General features: G+C 58.0%; 4 protein-coding genes across 4 annotated transcripts; 2 read left to right on the top strand and 2 right to left on the bottom strand.

Annotated features, from left to right (window-relative positions):
* Positions 1-34: 34 nt before the first annotated feature.
* On the top strand, positions 35-7,281 carry ACA1_036360 (uncharacterized protein; the record flags this gene model as incomplete). Its single annotated transcript, XM_004352033.1, has 24 exons — positions 35-145; positions 309-478; positions 566-668; positions 770-1,174; positions 1,253-1,408; positions 1,484-2,367; positions 2,485-2,639; positions 2,733-2,890; positions 2,968-3,051; positions 3,129-3,268; positions 3,331-3,425; positions 3,515-3,678; positions 3,763-4,087; positions 4,154-4,209; positions 4,273-4,453; positions 4,543-4,708; positions 4,815-4,970; positions 5,053-5,186; positions 5,268-5,569; positions 5,636-5,827; positions 5,917-6,024; positions 6,090-6,290; positions 6,376-6,471; positions 6,634-7,281. The coding sequence occupies 24 exons, from the start codon at positions 35-37 to the stop codon at positions 7,279-7,281; spliced, it is 5,190 nt and encodes a 1,729-aa protein (XP_004352085.1).
* A 1,090-nt stretch (positions 7,282-8,371) lies between these two features.
* ACA1_036350 (uncharacterized protein) lies at positions 8,372-9,231 on the bottom strand (the record flags this gene model as incomplete). The annotated part of the gene is made up of 2 exons (XM_004352032.1): positions 8,372-8,519; positions 8,597-9,231. The coding sequence occupies 2 exons, from the start codon at positions 9,229-9,231 to the stop codon at positions 8,372-8,374; spliced, it is 783 nt and encodes a 260-aa protein (XP_004352084.1).
* Positions 9,232-9,422: 191 nt separating this feature from the next.
* On the bottom strand, positions 9,423-11,858 carry ACA1_036340 (serine hydroxymethyltransferase; the record flags this gene model as incomplete). Its single annotated transcript, XM_004352031.1, has 11 exons — positions 9,423-9,541; positions 9,660-9,852; positions 9,944-10,011; positions 10,086-10,185; positions 10,260-10,366; positions 10,452-10,650; positions 10,735-10,864; positions 10,958-11,032; positions 11,133-11,333; positions 11,407-11,486; positions 11,658-11,858. The coding sequence occupies 11 exons, from the start codon at positions 11,856-11,858 to the stop codon at positions 9,423-9,425; spliced, it is 1,473 nt and encodes a 490-aa protein (XP_004352083.1).
* A 218-nt stretch (positions 11,859-12,076) lies between these two features.
* Positions 12,077-13,954, top strand: ACA1_036330 (Centractin, putative; the record flags this gene model as incomplete). Its single annotated transcript, XM_004352030.1, has 9 exons — positions 12,077-12,121; positions 12,200-12,264; positions 12,411-12,606; positions 12,691-12,815; positions 12,912-13,034; positions 13,101-13,224; positions 13,318-13,506; positions 13,594-13,663; positions 13,746-13,954. The coding sequence occupies 9 exons, from the start codon at positions 12,077-12,079 to the stop codon at positions 13,952-13,954; spliced, it is 1,146 nt and encodes a 381-aa protein (XP_004352082.1).
* Positions 13,955-14,087: the final 133 nt, after the last annotated feature.

Below are 14,087 nucleotides of genomic sequence, written 5' to 3'. Positions count from 1 at the left end.
AGGAGGCCGGGCAGGCCTTGAGAAAAGACCGAGGATGTTGCGGCGGGGCATGCTGAGCAGTGCAGCCAGCAGGGACAAAGCGGCGAGCTCCTCTCCCAGACTCGAGCGCGCCGCACCGCCTCAGCTCAAGCGCCAGCAGACTCCAGTACGTCCCTCTCAATAAATAAATAATAAGTAATAAAAAAATAACAATAGAAGGTGGGTAATACAACATTTTTATACGCAATATTAACCGCGAATTTATGTCCACAAAATACAAATGCAAATTAATTATTTTATTTTATTTTATTTACTTTTTCGCTGTGCAGGTTGAGTATCCGCTGTATTGGGTGAACGTGCTGCGCGGTCGAGTCACCAAGCGGATGCTGACCTCACTGAGCGCGGCGCTCACCAGCCAAGATGACCGCTTCGTGCGGCGGTTCATCCGAATGCACGGCATCGCCTCTCTGTTCGAGGTCCACGAGAACCTGTTCTGGCGGTACCGCACCACCCACGACCATAGTGCGCCATGATCGCCCTCTTCCTCTGCGTCACACGGGCTGAAGCCATGTCCATCCCCACACAGGTGCTTCTACGCCAAGACCGGGTCGGCCGCCGTCAACGTCTCGCTCAACATCGAGATGATGCAGGAGTGTGGCCGCTGCGTCGAGATCATTCTCGGGCGATCGGTGCGCCGCTCATCTGGAATGTGGCGTCACGACGCATTCCATTCAACGGCTGACTCTCAATTTCTTCTTTTGGTTCAACATCGCCATCATCATCATCGCAGGGCGGCATGCGGGCCTTCATGAAGGGCAGCAAGAACGTGATGACGGCTCACGTCGAACAGCTGATCGTGACGCTCGGCAGCGAAGACCAGGAGGTGCGGCGGTCGGCCCTGGCCTCCCTCCGCTGCGTGCTCAGCCACATCCAGTCCCTGGATGAGAAGCTGGCACTCAAGCGCCAGCGAACGGCGGCCAAGCGCCCGCAGCAGGCCAATGATGACGTCAGCAAGAGAGAGAAGGCGTCGACGGGCAAGAAGGAGAAGAAGGAAAAGACAAAGAAGAAGGTCCGGGCGAAGATCGAGATCAGGGCCAGGGAGATCGCCCAGATCGTGTGCGAGGCGCTCGTATCCCTGCAGATCCTGCTCGAGGAGGTGAGCCTCTTGAGCGCGATCGTCCGCGTCATCAAAGAGGTGCGTGTGTCGTGTGTCGTGTGTCGTGTGCGTGTGGATGTTGATTGTTGGCTAACGTTTGCTGTGTGTGGCATACAGGCCAAAGGCGAAACTGCGATCGAGGTCCAAACGAATGGACTGTTCTTGATCAACTTCGAGCTGGCCTTCGCGGAGAATCGCCAGGAGAGGAACAGACGAAGAATTGGACTCATCATGGCCGGCGTGGAGCAAGTCATCGAATCGATCGAGCAACAGGTACACGTATCGTCCCAACTCAATTGACTCGTTTCTTTCACTAACGAAGGCGCCGCACGCACCGCATGCAACCAGGAAGGAGAAACAAAGCAGCCTCTGCTTGAAGAGGAGATACGACGATGGCGAGAAGGAGGGTCTGCGACGTCGGAACAGGAGGACGAGTTCGTGGAGCGACCGAACAACGAGGAGGTGGCGGTGACGCAGAGGAAAGAGAACGCGAAGAAAGAGAAAACGAAGGCGAAGAACGAAAAGAAGAAAGACGGGCGAAAGAAGGAAAAGAGGATGAACAGCCACCTGGGCGACAGCATGTACACACCGACAGAAGTCGTCGCCGACGGCGACCGGGCACGCGTTGTCGACGTCTACTCTCTCGTCGACGTAGACCAAGCCTCGGCGTCGGAGGACTCGCGCAGCGGGCGCAGCGCGGAGCTCAGCGAAGACTCTGCAAGCGACACGGACGAGGAGGACCAGGAACCCAACACGCAGCTGCGTGGTGTGCGAGAATCGGACGTATACGGACACACGACCGCAGCGGCGACCACGGCATCGGCCTATGTCGAAGTAGAGGCGGACGACGGCAACCCACCGATGACCAGGGAAAAGAATAGCGCCGAGGGCGCCATTCCGAGCTCCTATTACGTCGAGGTCAATGAAGACGACGAAGGTTGCGATGACGAAGCCACGCCGCCAAAGAGCGAAGCCAAAAAGAACGAAACGAGAAATGAAAGCGAAGGTCCCGTCGTGGAGAGGTACGCCGGAGCCGGAGAGAGTCAGAGAACCGAAGTCGAGGTCTATGAGCAGAGCGATGACGGAGAATCGAGCAACTACCAGGAAATGGACTTCGCGCCCGTCCCGATGCTGCAGCCGGCCAAGATGAAAGAGAAGGCGAAAGAAAAGAAAAAGAAGAAGACCAAGTCGCCCAAGTCTTCGCCCGCCCGTCCTTCGCCACTGCCCTTTGCGTTCTCTTCTTCACCTGCGTCATCGTCGTCATCACTATCGACACCTTTCGCGATTCCAGTGCCACCGCCACCTCCGCCGCCGTTGACGCTCATCGCCCTCAGTGCTTCCTCGCACAGCTCTGGTCGCAGAGCCGCCATCCAGGAGAGCGTCGACGACGGCGACATCTACCACTACATGAAGAAGCAACAGCAAACCAAGGGCTCCATGATCGTTCGGCCGCAGGACAGGCAGAGCTACCTGCAGGACCAACGCTCCCTACAAACCCAACACGGTACCACCGCCTTTGCAGTCATCTTCTAGGGTGGCGTGTGCGATGATTTACACGTATACTTATAAAAAACACATTTTTGATTGGTGGCTGCAGACCTGCGAGCTCTAGCGCAGCCAATCAAGAAGGGCGAGCTGTTTATGTGGAGCGTGCGCGTGAAAGTCGACCCGAAGACCGGCATCCCAACGCCCCAGACGGTGTTCGATTCGGTCAACATCAGCGTCGACGAGAATCAAGTCACGATCTCCGACAAGGTTCGCTCAGTTCTGCTCCGTGCACTGCTGTAGGGGTGTGTGTCGACACTCACCCCTCTCCCGCTGCCCTCTCGCAGATCTTGGATACCTACAGCGCGCAGAGCCTGGCCAAGATCAGCAAAGTGTCGGAACACTTCCAGTCGTTTGCGGATGACGACATGGTACGCCCAGCATGGTCGGCCCAGCAGTCGCATTGGGATGGCTTGATAGCTGCTGACTCTGGCGATTGTGAATGCAGAAACAGAAATTGAACGACTACTACCATGCGGCGCCGATAACGATGGCCATCGAGCTGACGGACATCGTGCGTGTGCGCGAGTTCCGTGCCAACCGCGGTGTCGGCTGGGAGGGCAAGTTCGGCTTCACCATCAAATACAAGTACCGCCCACCACCCACCACGCACCGCGCACGTACCACTCTCTCACACATAGTTGGTGCAGAGCGAACAAGGACAAGAAGCCCGAAATGGTGAGCCTGGCCACCAACTCCTACGAGGACCAGCAATGGTGGATACGCGCCATCATCGTCAACCGAGGTGCGCGATGCCCTTCGCTCTCTCTCTCTCTCTCCCTCTCCCTCTCTCTTATTCAACTCATGCGACGCTGTGCGTGTCTGGTATTTTAGGTATGTCAAGAGACTGGAATGAGGAATTCCAGATGGTCATGAAGTCGCACCGCGAAGAACTGCTCACGCCGCGAGGCCGATTCGTCGACGTCGGCGAGCTGGCACGACAGGACCACTTCGTTTCCGCACCTTTCAACCCCATCCTCCTCGCTGGCAAGAGCAAGGTAAGGCCTCTCGACCACTCACATCCCTCCCCCGACATTTTCTCGCTTCGTCCTTATCATCTTCGTTCTTTGTCGCGAGAGCAGCCCTCGGTCAAGATCGGCGACCTGGTGCACCAATTCACGGTCATTGCCGAAGTGCTGGCGCAAATCATCGTCGACGAGCTCCCGCAGCCGGACGCCAAGAAGCTCATACCGCCGGTCAACCTCGGCGGAGTCGCGGGCGGGGCCAAGTACATCTCGCACGGCATCCTCTTCAAGTTCGCCATCGACTCAGCGCAGCTGTACGGCGGCGACGAGTTCGCCATGAAGGCCACGCAGCACGAGATCAAGGGCCTCACGGCCTACATCAACTACTCGCTCAACTCGCGCTTCCCCAACACCCTCCACTTCCCCTTGATGACCGTCATCGGTACGCACTTCTTTCACGTCACTCGAGCTCAAGCAGTTATTCATACGTGTTGCGGACTGTTCATAGACTACAAGGGCTATCGGCTCAGTGCCACGTCTATTCTGCCTGTGGGCTCCAACACTGTGCGTTCCTCCTCCATCAACTGCGTAGCCAGACTTATTAACGACCTCCGATTAAATCAACAGATCGTGTACGGCTCGGCGGACGGGGGCAAGACGCTGCACAACAAGTACAAGGAGATGAACGCGCTCATGAAGAAGGCCGGCCGCGCGCTCAACATCAAATCCCACTACATCGTTCCCGTCGTGCCGCCGGAGCTGCTCAAGACCGCGCGCCGGGTGCCCATCTGCGGGCCTGGCGATATCGGTGCGCACCCCAACCCAACCCAACCCCTTCCCCCTCCCCTCACGCCTGCTTGCCTCGGCTCACGCCCCATCGCCTCTGTCTCTCGGCAGAGGGCCACCGCGGGAAGGACAATCGATTCTACGTACTGGACACGGCCCGCGTTTTTCCTCCCACGACGCCCATGCCGGGCGTGCGTGGTGGTTTCCTCTTCCAGCTGTTCCGCCCCGAATTCGTTCGGGGTTACCACCTCCCGCTATGCTCCGACGCCTTTTCTCGGTATGCCTTGGTGTGTCGTGTCGTGTGTCGTGTCATGTGCTCGTCGTGTCGTGTCGTGGGTCGTGTCGTGTTGCCTGACGCAGGTTTCATTGTGGCGTCGCTGCAGGTGGGGACACGATCCGATGAACACGGACGTCTTGCGGGGCCACAACGCTGAAGTGCGGGAAGCCACGAAGCACCTGCTCGACGTTGTGATCCCTCGGTTTGCTCGCCGACTCGACCGATTCTTCAGACTCGTCTACGCGCCACTGACCGAACAGCGGTATCTATTTACCACCTCAGCGCCTAGCCGACACCCATCGTGCGACCTGACGCATCAGTCTTGCCCCTCATGTGCTGCGCAGAATGTGGCGGCTGGCGGCAGAGGACTCGCGGCTGATCGTGATCGACATGCACCGCGCTGGGATCAACCTACGATGCCTCGGCCATCTGCGCAAGCACGTGACAGAACCTACCCTCCGTCGATGGCTGCTGATGGGTACGCCTGCGATTGGTTTTAACTCCGACAACCACCACAAAAGACTGACGTTCCTCCTCATCTGCCTCGGGCATCGCGCAGAGATGGTGTCGCGCGTGCTCAAGAACAAGCTACGGGAGCTCATGCGGGCGGCGGTGCGGAGCGTGGGGGAGCGGGACACCAAGCGCGTGGTGGGCGCGTTCCTCCATCGGCTTCTCCACCACCCGCGCTTCTGGCGCCAGGGCTCGTCGTCGGAGCACACCGCCGCCGAGGCTGCGCCCTCGACCGACTCGCACCTCGCGTCCGCCTCTTCCTCTACGATTCCGTGTCCCGGGCTGCGTGCGGCACTGGACATCAAGAAGGCCCTGCTGACGCGCTACCCATGCTCCTTGACACCCGACGAGGTACGACACGCACGGCACGCACGGCACGCAACACGAGGCTTTGGCTGACTGTACGGGCGTACGCAGGAGGGGAAGGAGTGGGACCTGAAGCAGGCGATGAACCTGGGCGTGGTCTTCGGGCGCGTGACCGCCCTCGCCGGCCTCAAGTTCAGCGAGGAGTTCGAGGCCCGGCTCTGGCGCTGGGTGAACAGCGACGGCGAAGAGGAGGCCGCCTCCGTCGAGGCCACGCAAGACGCCGTTGTCCAAATCGCACCCTCGGTCCAACCCCAGCCACTGATCCCAGCTGCATTGTTACTATTATTATTCTTATTATTGCTGAGCTCTTTCGGCTGACCCAAATGCTGCAGATTTCGCAGCTGCCGCTGGTGTCCCTCTTCAACGCCAAGAAGGCAGAGCGACACGCCGAGCGATCATTTGCCAGCATCAAGAAGCACCAGGAGATCTACCTGAACCGGGTACGCTTCTGCTGGTGCGGGGGTGGTAAGGCGACACCCCTTTTAACTCCGATCGCTCAATCAAGGCGAGGGACGAGTACCTTGCCGGCCTGGCCATGAAATCGGACGACTGCGACATACTGCTCAAGCTGGCCTCTGTTCTCGACCGGTTGGCCGAGGTCGTGAAGGAGCGCCTGCCCGAGTACAGACGGCAGGGCGAAGAACAGGAGAGCGAAGCCGTGGTCCGCATCGAACGACTCCGTCGCTTGGCCGAACGCCAGTACCAGGTAATGTCCGCCTTCGCTAAAGAACGCTAAAGAATGCGTGCTCGATCCGGCCAACTTGTCAGACATTCCTCACTTTGTCTTCCAGGAAGCTCTGCGGATTGACTCAACGCAAGCCGACGTGCTGGCCGAATACGCCGCCTACTTGTCCCGAGACCCGGACCGTGCCCAAGAAGCTGTCGAGGTACAACTCAAGACACTTCGCGTGTCGTGTCGTGGTGTCGTGCGGGTGGCGTGTCGGTGTCTTGTGTTTGTTGCTTGTGCCACACGTGTGCGGGAGCGTTTTTTTCGACCCGACGTCTCACCAAGAGCGGCTGCGTATCAGTACTTTTCGTTAGCGGTGCAGGCCAATCCGTTCAATCAGGACCTGGAGAAGAAGCACAAGGCCTTCATCGAGCAGCGCGTCCAGCAGCTCAATGCGCGCCAGCAGCAGGAACAAGACAACAACGGCGTGCCCGCGGCCCGCGGAAGCGGCGGGAGTCTGGCCACGAGCGGCGGCGAGAAGTCGATGATGCGCCTCGTGCGGCGCTCGCGACGGCTGACCGTGGGCACGTTCAAGGGAGTGACCACCATCAGTGGCAAGGGACTCGCCACCTCGTCCTCCCTGCTGCGCATGGACGACTCCTCATCGGTTGCCGGAAGCGACGTCTTCATCTCCGCGCCGCAGCTCAAGCGAGACCAACCACAATCGCATCATCAACCACAACAGAAGCAAGACGAGGGCAAAGAAGAAGATGAAGAAGATGCAGAAGCCGAGAAGGCCGGCCTTAGGAACCAGCTGTCTCAGTCAGGCGGCGCGATTGGGAGCCAGGTGTCGCCCAGAGGCACCAGTGACGATTCTGATGAGGAGCGGCGCGGTGCGGCGTCGAGGACCTCGCCCAAGCGGCGATCGCTTTCGTCGTCAGCGAGCGGCTTGCTCAGTGGCTTGCGCCCGGGCTTCGGCCAGGTGTCGAAGAACCGCAAAACCAAAAAGAAACAGAAACAGAAAACCTGAAAGAAAATAATAAACTTCTGTTTATCTCCTCGACCCGAGCCAGAAGAAGACAAACACCTTCGCGCCACAACCTCTTCTCGTACGTAGCATGCGTTGTTTTAAGTGATCAATTTAAAAGCAACCACAAATCGATTTATATGATCCAACATTGTCCACTAATCATCTTGAGTGCCCTGTCAAGGCTTGAAACTGCTTTGAATCAGCACCTTGTGGCCCGGAGCAGGGTGGGAGTCACCACCAACCATGATCGGCGGTTGCGTCACCACCGTGTCTCCTGCAGGATATTATGCAGCTTGTGTCCGGACAGTGGCCGAGCGGTGGTGCGATCTCTACAAAGTTGAGGAGCACACAACTTCCGACGGTCCAGCACCCGCCATTCGCCACCCGGAGATCATCCGCGGACGACGTGTTCTCCTTCGCACCATTATGTGGGAGGTGGTGACGCGCAAGGAGCCCTTCGCTGGGCGCAACTTCATGGGCGTGTCGCTGGACGTGCTCGAGGGCAAGCGACCGCAGATCCCCAACTGCCCGCCCGAGTTGATTGTATTTCTAATTCGCTTTTAAAACCAAGAACAACTTCAAAAAAAAAAAAAAAAGACCTAGATGATAAAAAGGTGGGTGTGGGCCGCTTGATGGCGAATCACGCGGTTGTTGGGGGTATTGGGGTCCAGGGGGATCCTGACCTTTCGGTCCGGCGATTTGTTGATGAAGCAGAGTTTACTCTCTGCGTTGGAGTGGCGGTCCGCCCTGTGCCTATGCCGGCACACGGCGAACCAGCCTGGGAATTGCGATGATTATCGTGATTCGTCAACCTGTTCGGATGATAGAAGCTTCGGGCCTCTTGCTACTGCTGCACGTTGGATTCGAAGTAGCGTAGAACTCATCTTTGCAAGCTGACTGCCCACACCCACATCACCAAACAGGACGCAAGCCCACATCAAGCTTTGGCCCGGCTACCGCGCACAGATTGTGGGAGTTGAAATGAATTAAATGATAAAAAAGAATCGCAGAAGGGGAAGTATAACTCCACAACCAATCAGTAGGCGGGTGTAGCCTTTTTGCTGGTGTTTGAGCTTGTCGTAGTATGGTGTTAGTGAGAGGTGCTGTAGTTTTGGGGCAGCAGAGGCAGTAGATAGCTAGCGTCCTGCAGCAGCGCCTCCTCCTGGCGCCAAAGCAGGCACTCGCCCAGCGGCACCGCGGCAAACACGACGGCGCCCACCAGCGCCAGCCACCATCCACTGCACAGTAGCCACACTCACAGCTCGTCATCCACCTGCAGCGCCCCCTTTTCCCCTTGGTCAAGATTCCCACGAACCTGAGCGGCCCCCAGGCAAAGCCACTGTTGAACGCGCCGACGTGGGACCGGCGGCCAGCGAAGTTGGTGCACCAGCCCTCCTGGTGGGGTCCCTGGTTTGGGTGCCGACCGCCGTCAGCAGAAAGGGTTGCGTACGCGGCGTCGGGGCAGAGCGAGCCGTCGAGTGCCAGGGTCTGGCTCAGGCCCAGCCAAAAGCCGAGCCAGGCCAGGCACGCACAGACGGCCACGATCACCGACAGCAACACACCCCTCCTCCGGCGTCCCGACCGCCAGCTTGCACGGCGGTCGCACTTCAGCGCCACCGCAAGCAGCACGAGGAAGCCCAACGCCATGGTGCCCTCCACCAGCCCGGCGGTCCACAGCTGGTCTTGGACAGTGTCGGTGGCGGGGGACTCGGACCACGACTTGGTCGTCGAGGCGTTGGTGCGGTGGTGAATGGTGCGGGCGATGCCAGACCAGTAGCCCGTGTAGAGGGTGAACACAACGGTGGCGGCCGTCGTGTTGCTGTCCCAGGTGGGGTAGGGCACGTCGGTCTCGGTGATTCGGTACCACGGCAGCACATAGGCCAGAGCGAAGAGGCCGAGGGCTACAGCCAGCAGCGCCACCACCAAGACCCTCTGGCGAATCCATGGCATCCACTTCTCACTGAGCGTTGAGCTTGTTTGTTGTCTGCCGCGTAAGTGATGTTCAATTTGGTGCAACAACAAGATAGAAGCGCTTGGGCGGGAGCCACTTCCCAGCTGAATTCCAGGCATTCCACAATCATCACTATGTTGTGAAGCTTGGTGAAGAAGTGATGTTCATCATTCCGGAAAATGGGGTGAGTTTAGCTGGGGAGGGGGAACGAGCCGGAGAAGTCGATGACCTCCTTGCGCAGGCGCGCGATCTCTCCGCCGCTCTTCTCCTTCTCCACCTGCTCCTTGAAGGCCTTCAGGTTGCCTCCTCCTGAGTTGAGTTAACACCACCACGACCACACACGCACGACACACGACACACACGACACACAGGCGCGTCACGTAAGAATGAAGCCACACAGGCAGCTGGAAGTGCAAGGGGGACGTACCCTGCTTGGCGAGGGACTGGGTGATCTGGACGGAGCGGTGGAGGAAGTCGGAGACGACCTCGAACTCGGCCTCCTTCAGGCCGCGGGTCGTCATGGCCGGAGTGCCGATGCGCACGCCGCCGGGCACCATGGGGCGAGTGTCGCCGGGCACGGTGTTCTTGTTCACTGTGATGTTGCACGCCTCCATCACGGTCTGTGTATCGCGTGTCGTGTCGTGTCGTGTGTTGGCCGTTCTTTCAGTAATTGTTTGGCGTCGCGACGCAGCGCGTAAATCTCTGACGCACCTCAGTTCGCGAACCGTCAACGCCCTGGGGCCTGAGGTCGAGCAACAGCAGGTGGTTGTCGGTGCCGCCTGGGAGCCGAGCAAGAGAGTGAGTGACGCTTAAAAAAAACTGTGAGCCTCTCGCGTTGGTGTGTGCGACGTACCCGACACGAGGGTGTAGCCCTTGCTTTGCAGGGAGGAGGCGAGGCGAGCGCAGTTCTTCTTCACCTGCACCTGATACTCCACGAATTCGGGCGACATGGCCTAATACAACGAGAATTCGAGGAATTGAGGGTCAGCTCCTGACGCCTGGCTTGAGGGGCATGAGAGTCCATTACCTCCTTCAAGCTCACGGCCAGCGCGGCAATGGTGTTGTTGTGGGGACCACCCTGGAGCGAGGGGAACACCGCAAAGTTGATCCGCTCCTCCAGGTCGTACAGAGTCTCTGAAAATTGCACAAACAATTTCGGGAGTGAGCGCGCACGGCCACCGCACACACACACGACGCACACAAGGGTGAGGCGCAGTACCCTTGCTGGTCTTGGGATCAACGGACTTGACGCCACGCCTGAAGAAGATGACGCCGGAGCGGGGTCCGCGGAGGGTCTTGTGGGTGGTGGAGGTCACCACGTCGCAGTGGTCGAACGGCGACGGCACCTGCTGGGCTGCCACGAGTCCGGAGATGTGGGCCATGTCGCCCATCAGGTAGGCACCCACCTCATCGCAGATCTACAGATGGCCCACACACGCACCTCTCATTCAGCACAACGATGACTGCGGGAGGCAAGAGTGAAGAGCGAGAGAATGGCTAACCTGACGCATGCGAGCGTAGTCAAAGTTGCGCGGGTAGGCGGAGGCGCCGGCGATGATGATCTTGGGCCGGAAGAGGAGGGCAGACCGGCGCAGCTCATCGTAGTCAACGTAGCCGGTCGACTCGTTCAGCCTGCGGACATCGACAATGACAGCAACAACAAGAAAGATGAGGCGTTAACATGAACCAAGCGAAAGCCTTCAACGTTATTCTCGGCGTGTATACCTGTAGGGCATCGATTCGAAGTAGATCGACGTAGCCGAGATGCGCTTCTTGGGGGACATGTAGCCATGAGTCAGACTGCGCGGCCAAGTGACAAGCAAGCTGATGTCAGCCAGGGCTCTCGTAGACGGCGAAGGGGAGAATAACAACGACAACTGGGGTCCCAGGGCGGTCGTACTGGCCACCGTGGGGCAGGTCGAGGCCCATGATGCGGTCGTGCGGGTTGAGCAGGGCCGTGTATGCGGCGAAGTTGGCCGGCGAGCCCGAGTAGGGCTGCACGTTGACGCCCCACTTGGCCGAGTCCAGGTGGAAGGCGTCCAGAGCGCGCTGGATGCACAGCCGCTCGTTCTTGTCGATCACCTCATTGCCACCGTAGTACCTGGTACAGCACCCACCACCAAACAGGTGAGCAAGGGCCGAGGGCAGGTTGTGCCGGGGCTGGAGAGCTGTACCGAGCGCCAGGGTAGCCCTCCGAGTACTTGTTGGTCATGACGGAACCCAAGGCCTCGAGCACAGCTCGCGAGGTGAAGTTCTATCCATGCATTTGACAAATTAATTAAGAGACATCAGAATTAGTGCTAAATTGATGTTCAGAGGCAGTGCCGACCACAACGCTACGTGCGGCAGGTAAATGCGTAAAAGGGAGCAGCGCAATGTGGCGTAATCTTCGTTCTATTGAAAATGAGGTCGTGGGAGGAGGTACCTCAGAGGCGATGAGCTCGATGCCGTACTTCTGACGTTCGTACTCTTCGTGGATGAGGCTGTGCACTTCCGGATCGACCTCGGACAGCGGCCTCGCCGTGGACGAGCTCACCAGACGTCTCGCGGTATGACCCACCGACGTGGCCGACACCGCACCACGCGCCGCGCTCACGCCGCCTCGTCTTGCCAGAACGCTCCTCATGATCAGCAGCGCAGTATCGATTTGATGACGGATCAATGTACAAACAAGAAAACGGAAAGGGCACCCGACGAGGTCTTGGGAAATAGCTTTTCTTCGTCATTTCTCTTTGGAGCCACTTTACCTCGATTGCCTGCGTCACACGGAGAAGAAGATCGAGAGAGCAATCGATTGGACAACTTCCTCTCCAAGCTTCGATTTTTGTTTTCGCTACATAGAAAATGGCGGATGAAGTGTTCACGAATCAGCCTGTGGTGATCGACAACGTATGTTGGCGCAAATTTTGGCATCGTCTACCCGAATGGCCATCGTGGCAATTCTCACGCTGAATCTACTCGCTGCAGGGATCGGGCGTGCTCAAGGCTGGCTTTGCTGGCGATGAATCACCCAAAGTGAACTTCCACACTATGTACCTGCCCCCCCCCAAATTCTAAGTCTTCCTCGCTCTCTTTGTCAAGCTTCTCTCGCTCTAGCGCCATCCATCTCCAGCGATCATCACTTCCCCTTCATCCCAACTTCTCGTTGTTCTGATCTTGTGGCGTGGGGCGTGAAAAGTGTGGGCAAGCCAAAGCACAAGAGGATAATGGCGGGAGCGGTGGAGGGCGAATACTTTGTCGGGTCGAAGGCCGAGGAGCTGCGCGGACTGCTAAAGCTCAAGCGACCGATCGAGCACGGCATCGTCACCGACTGGACCGAAATGGAGCACATCTGGAACCACACTTACTCTGAGCTCAAGATCCAGTCCGAGGACGTACGATCCCACTGTCTCTTACACTAGCACCAGCTGAAGCCGCGCCTTGGAGCACTAATCCGCTTGTACGTGGCACGACCTCAGCATCCGGTGTTGCTCACTGAGGCGCCGCTCAACCCGCGGAAGAACCGAGAGAAGGCAGCGGAGGTGTTCTTTGAGACCTTCAACGTGCCCGCGCTCTACGTCTCGCTTCAAGCAGTGCTCAGTCTGTGCGTTCTTGCCCTCTGCTATATCTTACTCATGCGCGGGGTTGCGGCTCGATGTTGAGTGGTGAGCCAACTCACAATCGTTTGCCTTTTATGTAGGTACGCATCGGGTCGCACGACCGGTGCCGTGCTGGATTCGGGCGACGGTGTCTCACACGCCGTACCCATCTTCGAGGGCTTTGCCATGCCTCACGCCATTCAGCGCATTGATGTTGCTGGAAGGTAACTCTAGACCTAGACCAACAAGCGCAGCTCCGCTCGACTTTTGCTCACATTCGAAAACAACAGGGATGTGACACACAACCTGCAGACGTTGCTGAGGCACGCTGGCTACAACTTCCACACCAGCGCGGAGCGGGAGATTGTCAGACAGATCAAGGAGACCGTGTGCTACGTCGCGTTTGACCCCAAGGTTCGTGCCACTCTGCTTCGTCTCTCCTTCCACCTAGTGCTAGTGGTTCACCGCATTCTCATTGTCATCATCTGCTTCGTTCCGTGCCTGCAGAAAGAGGAGGAGCTGTTGGAATCGGAGAAGAGCAAAAAGCCGGTGCACGTCAACTACAAGCTTCCCGACGGCAACGTCATCGAGGTGGGCATGGAGCGCTTCAACGCGCCCGAAGTTTTGTTCAACCCCGAGCTGATCGGTGAAGAGTACCCCGGCATCCATGAGACCATCACCAACTCAATTCAGAAGGTTCGTGGTCCTAAACTCTCTTTCTTTTTCTTGTCTTCGAGAGTACTGACTCACCTCCATTTCCACTTCTTCTTCTGAATCACACAGGTTGACGTTGACCTGCGAAACGTGCTCTACCAAAACATCGTGCTCTCCGGTGGCTCCACGCTCTTCCCTGGTGCGTACACCCATGTGTAGGACTACTATGCGCGTGGTGTGGTGGTGCTGACGTTCCTTCATGACAATAAACAAACTATCAGGTTTCGGTGATCGTCTGCTGGACGAGGTGAAGGGTCTGGCTCCGGCCAACATCAAGATCAAGATCTCGGCGCCGCCTGAGCGCCTCTACTCGACGTGGATCGGCGGCTCCATCCTGGCGTCCCTCGCCACGTTCAAGAAGATGTGGGTCTCGAGCGAAGAGTGGGAGGAGGACGGCAAGGCCGCCATCCACAGAAAGACCTTCGCGTAGGAAGGAGGAAGAAGGTAACAATCGTCCTGCAGCTCGTCGACAACAAACATGGAAAAAGGAAAAGAAAGGGCACAAAAATAAAAAACAAACAAACAAGAACCCCAAGCCGTGCACGCGCAAACGTTGATGCCCT

Source organism: Acanthamoeba castellanii (genome assembly GCF_000313135.1).
Source record: "Acanthamoeba castellanii str. Neff unplaced genomic scaffold scf7180000084565, whole genome shotgun sequence".
Classification (NCBI taxonomy): domain Eukaryota; phylum Discosea; order Longamoebia; family Acanthamoebidae; genus Acanthamoeba; species Acanthamoeba castellanii.
This window is presented reverse-complemented; position numbering and strand designations above follow the sequence as displayed.